Raw genomic sequence first — 16,691 nt, forward strand, 5'->3', positions numbered from 1 at the left:
GGAATACCACCTGTTTGTCCCTGGGCTGCCGGCTGTACCAGCGAGCTGTGACAGCTAGATAGGGGTCGAGTGACAAGAGTCCGGTGGCCCGTGATAAAGGCTTTGGAGTTTACGCGGTGGACTGGAGGGCTCAAGTCACGTGGGTCACAGGGCCGCGCGTGGAAGATGCGTTTCCGGGAAAGCAGGCAAGAGGCCAGGAGCCGTTGGGAAGCTAGTGCGGTTGTCCGGGTGCTAAGGACCTCACGTACTGGGCACGGCCAAACAGGGCTGCTAGGGCGTGCGGAGTGTTGGTGACTTCTGGGGCTGGAGGCCAGAGGGGAGGGAGGCCTTGTAATGAGGGCGGCGATAATTCCATGTTTTCAGTTGCGAGTGTGAGGTACTTGCAGCACCCCCGAGCACCGGTAGCCAGCAGGCCGTTGGACGCAAGTCCGAAGCCTGGGATTGACGTCTGGGCTAGAAATACTGATTTGGGAGTCATTAGCGTTAATGTGGCTTGCAATCATGTGGGGAGATGAGGTCACTCAGGAAGGAATGTCGAGAGTGCATCCAGTGGTCTGGGAACACCAACCCGGAAGAAGTAGGCGCAGGCCCAAGAAAAAGAGGACACGGTGTGAGGGCCGAGGAGAGCCAGGACGTCCGGGCAGTAGGGCCTTTACAAAAGGGAGGCTTGGTCAGCAGTGGGTGGAGAGCACAGGGGAGAGCTGCATCAAGCCGGTCAGGACCCGGGAGGATGGGGGAGAGGGACCCGGGAGAGGCTGCTGCTAAAAACTGGGGGTGTGCGGAGGGCGCCGGAAGAGGATTTGGGTTGGGGCCGTTGTTCGGAGCCCACTTGCTAGGCAGCTGGAATTTAAAGTTGTGGGTCTGAAGGAACAGTTTGGGCTAGAGGTGGGATTGGAGTCATCTGCTGAGAAAGGCTAAAAGCATGGGGAAGACAGGGGCGGGCAGGAGGGCAGAACTAGGAATTCTGAAGGTAGGAATTGATGCAGTTCCTGGGGGGGGGGGGGGGGGTGGCAAATCCGTAGGCCCGGAGGGGCTGCACCTGTGAAACTGGCCTGTCTCCTGGTAGGGGAGGTGTTTGGGGAGTTCCTTAGAAGATGCTGTAGAAGCGGCCCGGCTAAAGGATTACTCGAGCCCCATGCCATCGCCTCCCCGCCCAAACTGTTCATTTTAATCCTATTTCTTAATCCACGTCATTCGGGCCGTGTTAAGAGTCAACCAAGTCTTTCCGTCCTTGGGAGTATTTAATTTAAAATGTATTTGCGCAGGCGCTGACCGAGTCCTCAGAGCTGGAAGGGGTGAAAACCTTTAGGAACCTAAAACTACTTCCGTGCCTGGGGGAGGATTCATCTGGTGGCATCTAGGCCTTCTGAGTACAGAGGAAATGAGTGCCAGGTACCAACGCAGCGATCGGACTGTGTGTTGCTTAGGGGTGGGAAGCGAGGGAGAGGCCCCCGCTGGGCCAACCCAGGGGCTCCTGCTGGCCCTGCACGTACGTCACCCTCGGTGAGTGGAGGAGGGCCACCAGGGAGCACGAGAGGCTTGGGCAGAAAGAAGGGGGGCTGGAGCCATTGTTGACGTTGGAGGGCCCGCTTTCCAATCTTTTCCCCACCCTGCAAGAATGAGACAGAGCTCCAGGCATGGGAGCTTTTCGATGAAAAGTTTATTAGAAGGGTACTTACAGGGGAAAGAGAGGACACAGATCTTTAACAAGAGGGGTACAATGCTTAAACAGGTGCTCTGCTCTTAAGATACAAAAGTTAGAAAAATCTAAAACACTATAAATACGTACATGCTTTTTACAAAGGTATTAAAAGGTCAGGCTGGCTGAGAAGTGAAGGTAATCACAGCCTCCCCGCTGTCCCCCCACCAGAGTCCGGGACCGCCTCGACACAGCAGCAGGGAGGGGGCTCTGGCTCTAACCCTCTGCGTCAAGTTCTCTCCACCCCAAAGGGCCTGGAGGGGACCCAGGGATCGGGATCGCTGCCTCGCCGGTGGCCTGCCCAGGGGTGGGGGGGGGGGCGGTCGGTTCTGGAGGCTGAACCGCTGGGCCCCCAACTCTTCCCAGCCACAGTCAGTCCTTGGGAGGAGAGACCTTTCCAACTTGCTTCAAAAAATTAAATAGTTCTCGGTCTTGAATGGTTTTAAGAAATTATTACATAAATATAAAAACACCAGAATGCCAGAGTGTACATTATACTTCAGCATAACAAAAAGTTACAGAATCACTGAGAGCATTGCTCAATCCAGTTCACACAATAGGCGAGTTTACGTGAGAGCTGTGTTTCTGAAAAGTCCTTTCCCCACTGACTGCCACCCCTCCACCAGGGATGCCTCCTTGTCATGTGGGAACCATATCCTCTTGTGTCTTTTTTTTGCTTTCCCACCCTCTTGAGAAGTAGCCGATATTCCTCAAAAGGAGGATCTAGAAGGGAACATTCATGACACAAAAAGAAAAATGGTACGCCGCAGCTGTGTTGAGGCTTTCTTCTAGTAAAGCGAAGACAGACACAGATTTGGGGGAAAACTCCCCACTCTGCCACTTAAAATCCCACAGAGTCCAGAACTCAACTCATGCCTGCTCTTGGTACCAGTAACCCCCTTGGAAACAGTCCCCTGATTCCTTTTCCTCCCTCTCCTTTTAAGGACTTCAGAGAGCGGCCTGAGGCGAGACCTGGCCCTACGTTCCCGGAGCTTCAGAAAGGGCAGCTTGGGGCTAAGGATGAAACCCTATCTGCCTTCTGCCCAGACTACATACATGCATGCACATACTACCTAAAGAAAGCCTTTTCCTGCGCTCTGAGTAAAAGCACTTAGCCCTGGAATATGTCCAAGCACTAGGAAGCCAAAGGAAGATGGAGGAAAAAAAACTAAGCACAAGGTAACGTGCTACAGCTCATTCCAATACGTTAATGATTTAAAAAAAATTATCACCACGGTCAAAAAAAAAACAAAAAACAAAAAACAAAAAAGACAACATCAGGATGACGGGAAAGTCTGCCAGCAGCCTTGCCCTCGTGTGTGCTTCCTAAGAGTCAAAGTCCCCGCTCCTGACTCTAGGCTCGTCTCAAAATGTCAGATCGTCTACAGCCTGCCAGGAAAGTGGCCAACTGAGATGATGTTCCAGCACAGGCCTGTAACCCGAACCTGCTGGGGCAGCTACCTACGTTTGCTTGTGCTGGAAGGACCAAAGTTACTAAATAAAGTTAGGAAGGGGGGTGGGGGAGGAAAGGGAAGAGAACAGACGTTGGCTCGGGGGGTCTGGGGTGCAGCCGAGGATCTCCACCCCGGAGCATCGGGTCAGCGGCAGCACGAGCCACAAGGTGAAGACAACTTGGAGGGGAGCCCAGACACCTACGCTTAAACCTGCCCTCCACCCCCACTAGACTGCCCTGTTTTCTCTTGCCCCCCTTCAACGGTCCTTTAAAAAGATTTTAACATGTAAATGCCATTCAGACAACGGGTTCTTCAAATTCAGAAAACAAGCTTTGTGACTTAAAGGAAGGACGCTAATATTACACAAGCCCAAAGCACCTAGGCAGCCTCTGTGACGGGAAGGGTCTTCACCTCTGGGTAGGACTGAATTTTGTCCAGAGGGGGACTTACCTACATTTTCCTTTCACATCCTCCTCCAAGGAGCAGTCTATAAAGAAGAGGGGCCGAGTGAGCTTTTGGAGAAACACAAAACTACAACTTCATGCCTCCTAAAAGTAGCCTTCAGCTCTGAACATCATGGGTTGTAAGACCCCATCCATGCATAGCCACTGGGTCGCCGAGGTTGTGCTGTACCTGAAGCTAGTTCCCGAGTAACTGGAGGACAGCTGTGTGCCATAGGAAGTCCTCAGAGGATCATGGAGCAGGTAGAGAACTCAGGCCCTCGGGAACCACCGCCCTGGCTCTTAGGAAGGGCACGATTGCACCAGCAGAGGCCAAAATGGGATATTCCACATCACGAGTCTCAGACCTGACCCGGAGCGTGAATGCACATCCAGGAGGTTCAGAGCTTCCTGGAAGAAGCAGTCCACAGATCATTGCACAGCAGGCAAACTTCCGACCTGCAGTATTTGACCCTGTCAGGTCGACAGGGGTTTTGTGTGGTCTCTGGGTTCTGTGTCAACAAGCCCCGGGAAAAGCCAAGCGTAGGTCTGGCAAGGTGTTCCTCCCATCTCTTCCTGTGTCCTCAGGGAGCTTGGACAGCAGCTCTCCTACCTGGAAACCATAAGGCTAGAGCTGCAGAGGCATTAGGATCCTGCCGGGGAGGCACCAGGAAGCCCCCAACATCTCCGTAAGGCATCAGAAATGTCATCACATTTGAGGTTTTTACCTGCCAGAAGTATACACTTTCTCCCCTTCACCTGGAAGAAGACAGGACTTCCATAGGAAATCCCTTCACTTTTCCTGGTAGAAATCCATGCAAAAATACGGGATAAGTCATTTCATACAAAAACAGCAACAAGGAATAAAGTACCAATTGCAAGTGGCAATTCTGTCTGCTGGATTCTGCAAAAGTCCAGTAAAAAGGAGAGCTTTTTTTTTTTTTCCAGTTGCAATAATTTATAACCATTTTCTAATTGCCACTGGGAACAGTACTTATTATACAATATAGCTGCTATAGTCGTCACTGATGATCCTCTACTGTGAGCTAGATAATCTTACATCCCAGGGGGAGGATGGCAGACCTCTGTGCACCAAGCCTGCAGTTTTCAAAGGTGTAAAACAAAAAAAAAAAAATTTTTTTTAATAGCCCTTTTCATTTGCCTGTGTTGGCCTGAGATTTTTCACTTCTGGTGAATTTGCTTCTGTTAATTTCAGTTTCCAAAAGTGCTGCTGGCAGGTGTCTTCTCAACAAAACCTGGAACAGCTTCACCTTGAGAGAGAGGTTGCTGGGCCCCACGCTGGTTTCCCAGTCAGTGTGCCAACCAGGATTTTTTTTTTAATATAAAATAAACATTTAAACGAGCATACGATAAAGCTCATTTAATTAGCGCAACTGACTACGTAAACCGAGATAGCCGGATGCAGAAGGATAGCAAGCGAGCTCTTACAGATGACTGGAGACCCACGCTCAAACACTGCGATGGGACCGCTGCCTCCTGCTTTGTGTGAGCACTTTGTGTAATTCACATCTCTGAGATCAACGCGAGAAGATGTTCTATACATTGCAGAAGCCCCGGCAGATCTCCCACCCGTTCAAAGTGAGAAAGGACAAATTTGAGAGGAGGTGTCTCACCAGCTTTCCCCACTGTGCCTGTGTGCATGCTCTGAACACACCGGCTCACACGTATCCGTCCGCTCGGAGAGGAGACAGACGAGCCCCCTCCCCGCCACAAGTCAGTCCAGCTCCCAGGGTGCGGGGTCTGCCGGAGTGCTGGAGCTCAGGAAGGCTCAGTTGAAGCCTTTGTTAAAAGTGCCAGAGGGCCAGGCCTGAGGTTTGCTCATGGCCCTGCAGGCTCTACTCTACCTAGAACACCCAAGGTGAGTTTCACACTCCAGTCCGGAAACGAGGGCCATTTCCCGTTGGACAGTGACATCCTAGATTGCGGTCATTGAAACAGAAGGAGGCTAGGAGGAGGGGGCAGGTGGTGAAATACTACCTGTTTGCTCAAGCCACCAGAGCAGAAGCCATTTCTTGCCCTCCAAACTGGGGCCAAAGGGCAAATGTGTTCAGCAGACACAGCTGTTCCTAAGATCCATCTCTGGGTTTGCTTTTGTGTTTTGGAAAACAGGCTGGTGCCGCCTTGATTGAGGGAGAAAAACTTCTTCATTGACAATAGTGAGTTGAGTTCCAATTTTCTCCACGTCCTACACGGCCTTCTTCCCCCAAGCCCGTCCCTTCCCACCCTCCCCCTTCACACCCAATGTCTCTAAGACACACTGGAACAGCGGATGCTTGGGGAGCCCATCTGGGTGAGGACCTTGTCAAGCCACTGCAACGGCCCATTCAGGTGCAGCTCAATCCAGCAGGGGGTGCTGGTCACTGTCTGTCTCCTGCAAGACACAGAGAAAGGGGTGGGGTGGGAGATGTCAAAATTGTCCGGAAAGACACACATACAAGTCAAAACACCTCTGCCTGCTTTCATGAGAGTCTTCCTCCCAAAGCCAGAGACCTATCCAAGGCACCTTGCTAGACCCTGCCCTAGAGGAGATCCCACTAACTGTTATTGGAGACGGCCAAGCCATACTCCTCCAGCCAGGAAGAGCCTTGAGTAAATCAGGTTCTCTTGCTGGGAAAGGAGGTAGCCCTTCAAGGGTTAAACGTGTAAGGCAAATTTTAGGGTATCGCACTTGCCCACCTCTGCCTGTGTCAGCCCCCCGGCCGCCCGGTGAAGAACTTCCAGCCTGAGCAAAGGTCTCCCTCGGTCCCATCTGTCCTGAACGGGCACCCCTGGGCCCCAGCAGGCCATGATGACGCGTGTCTGTCTGATCGAGGGGTGTTTCTCGCAAGGCGCCGACAGAGTCCACAGGCCATCAGTTCCCAATGTGCTGATATAATTCCCATCTATGGACTTATTTTGGAAAATCTTACGAGCAGAGCGAGCCATGGAACAATTACTGGAAAAAACCAAGGCACACCACACGTTTCGTTTCCCCAAAGCACTTTGTCTAAATTCAGGCTGGTTGATGACGCAGCCCTCAGGCGAGCTCCCAACGGCCTCCAGTGAGCAAAGGCTATCTTGCTGAGGCCGGAGGTGCGGGTGCCAGCTGGAGGTGAGAGGCCTGGGCCCTGGGCCCTCCCTGCTTTTGGTCATCTTACAGGATGGATGAAACCTTACTCTTTGGCCCGAGAGGCAGGAGGAGGGCAAGACCGTTCTGGGAAGGGGCCGCACCCGCCTGTTAGGCTGCTCCTCAGGGCTGCCAGGTGGCAGTGACGCGGAGCACCGTACAGGACCGGGTGTGCTGGCAGTACGTCTCGCCTGGTGACACAGTGTCCCCCGGGAACGGCTTCCTCCGCCACCAAGGGGCCTCTTCCCCGCACTCGGGGCGGGGGAGCCATAGTGCCGCGCTAGGCAGACGGCTGCTAGCCTAAGGCCACCACCCTCCTTGCCTGGCCGACGCTTCACACGAGTAGAGGTGGAGAGATGGGCCTGTGGATGCTGAGGTGCCTCTCTGACCTACGGTGCCTGAGGGTGGTCCTCTGGACGCACGTGTGGGTGTAGGAGGGAGTGAAAGCACCTCCCGTGGGCTCTCTCCCACTGGCAGCCATCTAAGTATCTCCCTCCCCCCTAAAAAAAATACTCCTTTTATAACCCTTCATCCTTGTTCTGTAAATGGTTTCAGCCAGGGCTGAAAGGTGGGCTAAATCTCTCTTCGGGCTGGGTCTTCGGGCCTTGGCTAGTTCCCTTAGGCTGTCGTAACGGGGCCGTAAGTTCTGCTGAGAGGCCCGACCACTTGGGTTGCTCAATTGGTCACTCATCCTGGGTTTCACAGAGACCCCACGGGCCAAGGTGCTGTGCTCCCTGGCACTATGGGGCAGACACAGGCAACAGAAGCTAAAATACGGTAAATGGAAGAAGATTTTACGGACCGCCATCCTCTAATGAGGATCTGACTTTCCATAAGTCATGCTCATCTGGATTTCATTATAAACGGTGGCACAGAGCCAATATTGAAATGGGTTTGGCCGGGGTGCACAATGACTACAAAACAAAATGGATTCCAAACATCTGGAAAAATGAAGAGAAGGGGGGAGTCACTTGCAAGGCACTGGCCCCAGCTGACGTGTGGGCACCTCTGCGTCTGCCGGGGAAGCCGGGGGCTGGGCAGGGGCAGCGCAGGGCAGGAGGGGCACACAGCCCTGGCACACACCTCCCGTCCAGGTGGAGCAAGAAAAGGGACAGGATTCTCTAAACCCAAGCCAGGATGGTGTGACAGAGTCAATAGAGCAGATCAGGTAGAACTGACCGGTGCCATGTTTAAAGCAATATCTGAAATTTTGAAAGAAAAAAAAAAATCATTTCTTTTCTGAACAAGTAAACTATGTTCTGACTTCCCACATCTCTTCTAGCTGCTTCTCAAATTTTAATACCCTAGATCCTCAGGGTCCCTCGAGTCAAAGACAGAGCCCCAGAGGAAGGAAGGAGGGGAGGACAACTTAACTCCCTGGAAAGGGTGGTCCTAAAACCATCTGCCCCAAACACACAATGAGGAAGAAGCCACGAGGCCCTGCTCTGGGCTCCGCCTTTCCACTAACAATGTGACCTCAGGCAAGTCACTTTCCCTGCCTAGGCCTTCGTTCCCTCATCCGTGCGCCAGCATCCCTGCCCAGGATTGTGGTGAGGAGAAAATGGAACGTGTGGTCGCAGCACTGGGCGAACAGTGCCCAGCTCCTCCTCATTCTTGGTCTCTGGGGCGAGGGCTGGCCTAGCTCTGCCGTCTGAGTCTCCCGCAGTCGGGCCCCCGTGATGCGTGCCCCCGACCTGACCTGTACTCTGCTCCCCAGCCTTTGACAAAGCTCATGCGGATGGTGCACATCCGGGTCAGCTGGTAGACCGCCTCGAAGCCCTGGTTGACCGATTGAGCCAGGAGGGCGGCAAACTCCTGGTTGTTGAAGATCTTCAGGTTGCATCCTGCCGAGAGAGGGAAAACAGTGCTCGTGGGGACGGAGCACATCCGTGTCCCGTGCCCCCACACCTGGCTAAAGCCACCCCCCGGGTCATCCAGACGGTGGAACTCACACAGCCGAAGTGTGACAGGGCGGCCATTCCATGCGCCAGCCGCACACTCCACACCGTGCTAGGGATAGGCCGACTTGGTCCTTGGCCTTGAAGCCATCCCCACCTCAGTGGGGAGGTGCAGCTGACCCGTGGAGGTGGGTGAAACCCTGGCCTGTAGGCTCCAGCTCCGAGAGCCACGGAACACTGAGGAAGACCGTGAAGCGGGCCACCAAGAACAAGAGAGATGGCCTAGAGAGGTGGGCCTCGCCCTGGGCAAAAGGGCCAAGGCAGGAAGCCAGGGACCAGAGACACAAGGGACCCAAGCCAGAATATCCATGGTTGCATGGGGCACGGCTGAGCACCCGGGGAAGGGGAGGCCATGACAGGAGTGTAGGCCAGATGAAAGGCCGCCAACAGAGGGGCCCAGGTTCCACCCGGGCTGCCCTAGTGTTCCAGGAAGGAACAAGAGATCCGGGCCGCATCTTGGCCTTTGGGCACATGGTTGGGTCAGAGTGACATCTGCAGCGAAGTGAGGATGTGTGTCTAACCCTCCAGGCAGTAACACCAGAGACAGGCACAAATGAAGTTTATAATAAATCTCTGGAGGTCCTACCACCTGAGTGCCTGGAATGCGTCAGAAAAATGAAGACAACAGCAACATGCTAGAAAAGCCCAAAAGGTGAGCTAAGGTGACATTTATTAGCAGGGCAACACTGGGCACCTAATTTTGCTGTATGACTCCGGGCTGGTCACTTTCTTGTCGTAAGCCCGTGTCTCTGAGAGGCTGGCCACGGAGGTCCTCCAGGCTCTGATCTTCCATGAGCCAACAAGCCCCACCATAGCCAACTCAGCCCTCACCAAAAAGATGGGAGGAGGGTTGGGGGAAGGAATGACCACAATGCCAAGAACATGACGGACCTTTCTGTTCTCGTTTTTTCTCCAAGGAGATGTGTGGGGACACAGGGCAGAAAGTGGGTTTTGGCTCCCAGCTGAGCCAAGAAGCAGAGGAGCACGAGGCTCGGGAGTCACACAGTTCTAGACTCATCCTGGCTCAGCCACTTACTAGCTGTGCCTTTGGTCAGGTGGCTTGACCTCTCTGAACTTGTCTCCTAAGGAGCCAGAATGATTGGAAAGGACTAAGAGCAAAGATATAAATGTATTCTGGGAACACAACCACACAATGCCCTGGAAATGTAGAGTACTGTTATTTCAGACCTTCTGCATTCTTTTTTTTTTTTTAGGTTTGTTTTGAGCAAAGGGGGGGAGGGGCAAAGAAAGAGGGAGACAGAGGATCTGAAGCAGGCTCTGCCCTGTCAGCACAGAGCCTGGCATGGGGCTCAAACCCATGAAACTGTGAGATCACGGCCTGAGCCAAAATCAAGAGTCAGACACTTAACCGACTGAGCCACCCAGTCCTCTGGTGCCCCAGACTTCCTGGCATTCTTAAGCTGACATTGCCCAAAACCCATCGCTCCGCTATCATCTGCTGCCTCGCAGACAGGAAGACATATGCCACACATGTGCCATACACAGGACTAGCCAGTCACAGTCTGCCTTCTGCCAGCAGCAAGCCCAGGGACTGCGTGCCTATGAGCAGGGCCCTCTGGCCGGGATGCTCAACCTTGGTTTCCTAACTCAAGAAGCCCTGATGGGTCAGTCTTCCTCGGGTGTTGCTGCACAGCCACGGCCCCTCGCAAGCCATCCCCTGGGGTGCCGCCTTTCTTGGAGCATAGGTGGGAGTCGTCAACACCCCCCCCACCCCGCCGCCCCGTCAGCGGGGTTTTCAGCCCCACTCAGAAAACCCTCAAGAGTTCCAGAGAATAAAAGTAAAACTTTGTCATGACCGCCTTCTGGGGTCTGGTCCCATCATACTTTCTAAACATTTCCTGTCTCTTATGTGGCCTCTCGTCCAGCCAGGGTACCATCCATATGTGCCTTACTCTCCGTTGCCTCTGGGCTTTTGTTCCCTCTGCCTGGAATGCCCTCATGGTCCCCACCACCCCTTTGTCTACTCAGCCTTCAATGCCTGAATGCCTTCTCCACGAAGCTCTCCCCAGTCCATCTCAGCAGTTAAATGAGTTTCCGCCATGGGGCGCCTGGGTGGGTCAGTCGGTTGAGCGTCTGACTTAGGCTCAGGTCATGATCTCACAGTCCATGGGTCCGTGCCTGGCACTGTGCTGACAGAGCCTGGAGCCTGCTTCAGATTCTGTGTCTCCCTCTCTCTCTGTCCCTCCCCTGCTCCCATTCTGTCTCTCTCTCAAAAATAAACATTAAAAAAAAAATTTAAATGAGTCCCCGCCCCACCGACCCCCCGGATCCAGGAGCACCTTATCTGAGCTGCTCCTTTGGTGCTCAGCACCCTTCCTTGTATTAAACTCATTTGTGTCTTTGTCTTACATATTCAGCTGGTCCTTACATCAGCAGGGCCTCCTGCACCCCTCCATCTCCCCCAAGCACCTGGCACTGTGCCCACATGCTGTGTGAGTTTGTGCAATGAAAGAAGAAAGCATAATGCCTGAGCATCTGTGCGCATGAGGCAACAAGCAGGTACCCGCAGATCAGAGGCAGATCTTTCAGATGCTGCGTCTGCTCCTTGGAGGGTCAAGGAGAGCACAGCAAGATCGGAAGCCACAGAGAACACCCCAGCGAGGCACCTCCGGGCTGGCAACGCAAAAAGCGAGGAGACAAGGTAAGAAAGCAGAAACCTCTCCCAGGCATGCACCGGGGCTAGAGAGGCCATCGGGGCAGGGTAGGGGTGAGAGCCCTTACCTGGCGGGATCTTGCAGACGGTGGCTGGGTGCCAGCCGTAGCGCTGGTTACAGTTGGGAGACTGGACAAAGATGGCGCTGTCACTGAGGCACTCGGCGAAGACCTCCCCTCCGATGTAGTACAGCCGCACGCCTCGCCCTACAGAGATGTGGGTCAGGCTGGCCCAGCGTCTGGCCCCAGGGCCAGCTGAGGCCAGCCGAGGAGGCAGAGCTGAGCCGATGCTCGGAGGGGCTGCTTCTCTGCCAGCCTCACCAGACAAACAGGACCCAGAGCCCAAGCTTCAACCCACACACGGGAAAACAAGGGTTCCTCAACCTAGAGGAGGGAGATGACCAGGGGCGAGGGCAGGGGTAAGTCTCAACGACGGCCTCTGCCACGGACTAGCCATGGGCCTCCATCCAGTTACTCACGCTCTGAGCCTCAGTTTCTTCGTCTGAAAGATGGGGTAAGAGTAATACCTACCTCCCAGGGCTGTTGTGCCACCCACACTAAGCGCCCGCTAAGTACGAGCTGTTACTACGGCTACTGCTACACAAATTCACTCAGCAGACCTGCAGGGCTCCTCCTGAGGCAGCAGACCTCGCAGGCGCCCTGCTTTACAGGATGGCTTCGTGCCCCCTCCTGTACCTTTCCCTCCCCGGTGCATTTTTCTGAAACATTCCATAGGTTTATATCGTTCACTTTTCCTTCATCTCTTAAATCCATTCCAGATGGACAGGAATTATTTTTAAATTGCCTCTGCAATTCGAGCAAGCAGTTACGTAAATGCTCTGACAATGAGCTCTCCTCTCAGCCAGGGATGTTCTCCTCTGCTGCACGGGAAGGCCTCTGCTGCTGCTTCTGGGGAAGAGGCCCAGAGGGCTGGAAAACGGAGCCAGGGTTTACGGGCACGACGTCAAGTGGGATAGAAACCAGGGGGCCACTGGGTGTTCTCCCCGCCTCCTCCTCCCACTACTGCCGCACCCCCATTTCTTCTTGGTTTGGTGCTGCAAGACTTTGGTGTCGCAAATATGTGGGGTGCTGGCCGAGTCAGAGTCCATAAGGAGGGGCCACGGTGTTAGGTCAGTCAAGGTCACGGGCAGAAATGGGGAGACCCAGACCAAAACAACGAAAATGTGTTTTGTTTTGGTAAATTTTTGAAATACTAGTTTTAAAAATACAGAAAAGTAGGGGCGCCCGGGTGGCTCAGTCAGTTAAGCATCTGACTTCAGCTCAGGTCACGATCTCACGGTTTGTGGGTTCAAGCCCCTCATCGGGCTCTGGGCTGACAGCTCAGAGCCTGGAACCTGCTTCGGATTCTGTGTCTCCCTCTCTCTCTGCCTCTTCCCCACTCACACACACTCTCTCTCTCAAAAATAAGATGTTATTTTTTTTTAAATAGAGAAAAGTATAAAGAGAATAAGTAAACAATGATGTATGCCTCCCAGGATCAGTATCTTTTTTGAAGTAAAACACATGGGGAGGCTGTCTGGGAAGGATGTGGGCTCAGTGGCAGGGGACTGTTTGTCACTGGCTGTGTCACACTCACTGTGTAGCCTCTGCAAGGCTCTGCTCTTCCTTGGGCATCAGGTTATTGCCTGGAAAATGAGCACATGGGCCCACACCTATGGCTTCCAAACTTTTCTTAACCATAAAATCCTCTCTTCAAATGAAATCTTCTGTGAAAGCCCAAGATATAATACAGACAAGATCAAGGGTGCTCCGGTTCACTTAGGACCAGACCCCCTGCCACCCTACCCTAGCCCTGGAGCCTGTCTGCCAACCCCGGGGGGCTCTGGACTGAGAATACCCTACTATACCATCTCCATGGACTTCTGAGTGACTCAGGATCACAGAATTACAAATATCCTTAGCATGATAATTTTATGAGCAAACCAAGGGGCATACACATGCCTTCTTCCTCTAGAAACTGTCTTTTATTATGTTCTGAATGTTCGAAGGCAGATTATCAGCACCAGTGTTGTTCTGGTGGCTTAGAATAATCATATGGGAAATGAACAAAGAAAAGCTCACTCCCATCAAGACTGACCCCATCTACCTATCCAACGATCACAAGGTACGTTTATGAAGAGGGTTGCAGATGCGCCCTTCTCATAGACTCCCCATTCTTGCCCCCTCCCTTAAGTGAATGCTTTCCTCTGTGGCTTTCACGTTTTAGACATAATCTGTGTCTCTGAATGGGAATGACCAAACACTGGGAACTCTTCCCGTCTGGCCCCTAAACAAAGCCATACAGAGTTTGGGGGCGGGCTGGGGGAGCACATCCTCTCCAGGCTCCCCGGAGGTGCAGCACAGTGCCGGTTGGTGGGTTCTGCACTGTGGCTGCTGGGGCCACGGCGGAGGTCCGCGGGGAAACGTGGCATCCTTACCAATATGCCTCCGTGTGAGCTCCACAGCCGCGTTCCTGTTGACATTGGAGAGCAGCCCCAGGCAGAAGCGCTCCGAGTTGGAGGGGTCAGTGAAGCCGTCCACGGTCATGGAGGGCTGGGAGGCGTGGAAGGTCTCCCCAACGCGCTGGTTCAGCTCGTAGTACGAAATGGAGCACCAGAAGGCTGGCTCGCAGTAGGTGACAGGCTGCAGGTCTGGGAAGACACATCAGGCGACTGGGTCAGGGGCCCCCGGGTCGCACACTCCTCAGCGAGGTCCCCTGGGTGCTCCGTAAGACGGTTTCTCTGCCTCTCAGAGCGTGTTACAATCCTCTGCCCTTGTGCCTTGTAGGATATTAAACTTGCAGAATCCAGTGGGATAAAAAAAAAATCCTCCAGTGTTTGGAAAAACATGCCACTTTCATTTAGTTTTGAGCTCATAAAGGTCCTGTCCTGCCTGGCTGGCCTTGGGTGGAACAGTCTCCAAGGAGGCGCTGGACAAACCCCAAGAGGGCCAGGCATCAACCCACACCGGGGAAAGCCCACTGGGCAGGCCCAGCGTGCCACATCACCTACCCGGCCACCTCCCAGCCTTTCTTCTGAAGCAAATCTCTGCCTCCAGAAGGGCTCTCGGCTCTGTCCAGTCTTGGACACTCCTAGCCTGTGGGGCAGCAAGTCAGGATCCAAGCCCATGAAAGGAAAAGGCTGGGGCAGCCAAGGGGGATCCACGGGTGCCAGGTGTGACCACACAGACACCAGGTGCTGTCTGCACGGTGAACCAGGTCTGCGTCTCTTATTACAGAAACGATCTTCTGCACGTACCCAGGTGCTGTCTGGAGGGATGGCTAAGACCCAGGCTCGCCTAAGAGAAATTCTAAATTTGTCCTAGCTGTTAGTCTGTGGTCTCAACCAAGGGCTCCTCAGAGCAAAACTGCCATCTTGAGAGGAGTTGGTTCTCTTTAGAGGTTCCCCCTCACATGATCCCGCATCACCTTTCCTATGACTCCCTAGCCCTCCTGTCACCTGTGGCCACTCTGGTCCACACCTGCCCAGGCACCCTGTCCTCCCCCTGCATCCCTCAGCAAGTCTGTGCTTAGCCCTGGGCCAGGCCCCCGTCCTTCCTCCCTGGCGTCAGTGCCACGGCATCCTAACAGGACTCCCCGGCACTCCTGTCCAGCCTCTTCCGGCCACCCCCCTGCACCGCGCTGCCCCCACGTGGGCTGGAGCATCGCACCATAGCTCTCTCGCAGCCTACTTGAATCCACCCCCTTGTCGGAGAACTGGTGAGTCTCCTGTCCCTTCTCACTCCTCCCCTTGGACCTCTAGCCAGATCACTCGCTCTGGCTCTCATATTCGGGGGCACGTGGTTACTCAGGGTGCATCTGTGGGAACTGGTGTGAGGGACGGACAGGAAGGGCTCACTGTGCCAGGTCTCAGCACTGGCCAGGGACCCCAGCTCACTGCCTGCCGAGCCGCTTCCTGGAGTGAGAACCCACTGGGATCTCTGCTCACCAGACCTTTAGAAGTGTGGGAAGAACAAGAGACAAAACTCAGAAGCTGTTCTGGGAGGGGCCTGGGAGCCCCCTGCAGGGCAAAGGGCCCAGATCTACTTGTGGGGTCAATGCCTGTGACCCCTTTTCGAAGGTAAAGAGAACACCTACCACACGTGGGAGGAGGTGTAGACCTGTAACATCCCTGCATTCAACACACACCCAGAAAGTGTGAGCCAAATAATTCTTCGCCTGGGATGAGGGAGGGGGGCGTTGTAGGTCACAAGATGTTCAGTAGCCTCCCTGGTTGGTGTCTACCCACTTAATGCCGGTAGGACATACACATCTCCCCCTCTCAAGCTGTGACAGTAACAAATGGCCCCAGGCACTGCCGGCTGTCTTTGAAGGGGCAAAGGAGCCCCTGGTTGAAAACCACTGCCTTGGGTGTTTAACCAGGTCACGGAGCTCCAGCTTTGAAGCCAGGCAGACCAGAACTCACTCTCTGCTCTGGCGTGGACCAGCCGTGTGACTATCAGCGAATCAGTCCAGCTCTAGGTTTCAGCCTCCACATCTCCCCCTGCAGCCACCAGGTGGAGAAACCTCTTTACCACTGGGTGCTGTCTGCAAACAGATTGGGAGAAATCACATGAGGTGCCGGGCCCATGTCAAGCGCTCGATAAATGGTACTGCCAATATCGAACTGATTGTGTACGTGAACCTGAGAACATCCTGCTCCTGTCCCGACCTCCACTGCAGGGAAGGCAAAGTGTCCTCGCCCCTTTCCTCTCTTCCCAGGATAGAGGGAAGGAAGCAAGGAAGGCAGGGGATCTAAGCTACTTTTAACGGGGAATGGAGGAGTGACTGGAGCAAGAGCGACCATGGCTTGTGGCCTGTGCCCCCGAGGATGGGTTGAGCCACAGCGGTCACATCCGGCTCTGGCTGCGCTCGATGCTTCGACATTCCAGTGAGATAAGCTATATTCTAAACAATGTGGTCACTAAAATGTGAGCTATGTTGCTTTGGAAACCTAAAAAAAAAAAAAAAAAAATGCCTAGGAAATCCAAGTGCAATCCAAGTGTAATCCAAGCACTCCAAGGGGTTGGGTCCTGTGACAAGGCCAAGAGGTACTGAGGAAGGGCTGCTGACCACCACTGCCCGGGGGCAGGTTCAGCTGACCTCGCTGTGCCAACCTCCCCGGTCTGGACAGTGCCTTCAGCTTTACTGGAAGACGTCTGGTGCAGACACTCTAGGTCACTGTGCGTCTGGCATGGGTCAGCCGAAAGAGGCAGCTGTGGCTGGTCTGGGCTGGCCCTGGCTTCCCCAGCGAAGTACAGAAGAGCCCTCACCCCAAATTATAAAGCCTTGTCTAGCACCCTCTGGCTTAGTCCAGACGGAAGAGAGCGAGCTTGGCTCCC

The 16,691-nt window shown here is 54.0% G+C and overlaps 1 protein-coding gene across 2 annotated transcripts in view; it reads right to left on the minus strand.

Annotated features, from left to right (window-relative positions):
* Positions 1–1,640: 1,640 nt before the first annotated feature.
* The window catches only part of SMAD3 (SMAD family member 3), a 120,201-nt gene continuing 105,150 nt past the window's right edge, over positions 1,641–16,691 (minus strand). For both annotated transcript variants that reach the window (XM_047863390.1, XM_047863391.1), the window contains exons 6-9: positions 13,790–14,002; positions 11,421–11,558; positions 8,420–8,564; positions 1,641–5,985 (exon numbers count right to left, since the gene is read on the minus strand). In XM_047863390.1, the coding sequence (XP_047719346.1) occupies positions 5,862–5,985; positions 8,420–8,564; positions 11,421–11,558; positions 13,790–14,002 (620 nt within the window). In that variant the 3' untranslated portion in view covers positions 1,641–5,861. The remainder of the gene's footprint in view (positions 5,986–8,419; positions 8,565–11,420; positions 11,559–13,789; positions 14,003–16,691) is intronic.

This window comes from Prionailurus viverrinus, chromosome B3 (genome assembly GCF_022837055.1).
Source record: "Prionailurus viverrinus isolate Anna chromosome B3, UM_Priviv_1.0, whole genome shotgun sequence".
Taxonomy (NCBI): domain Eukaryota; kingdom Metazoa; phylum Chordata; class Mammalia; order Carnivora; family Felidae; genus Prionailurus; species Prionailurus viverrinus.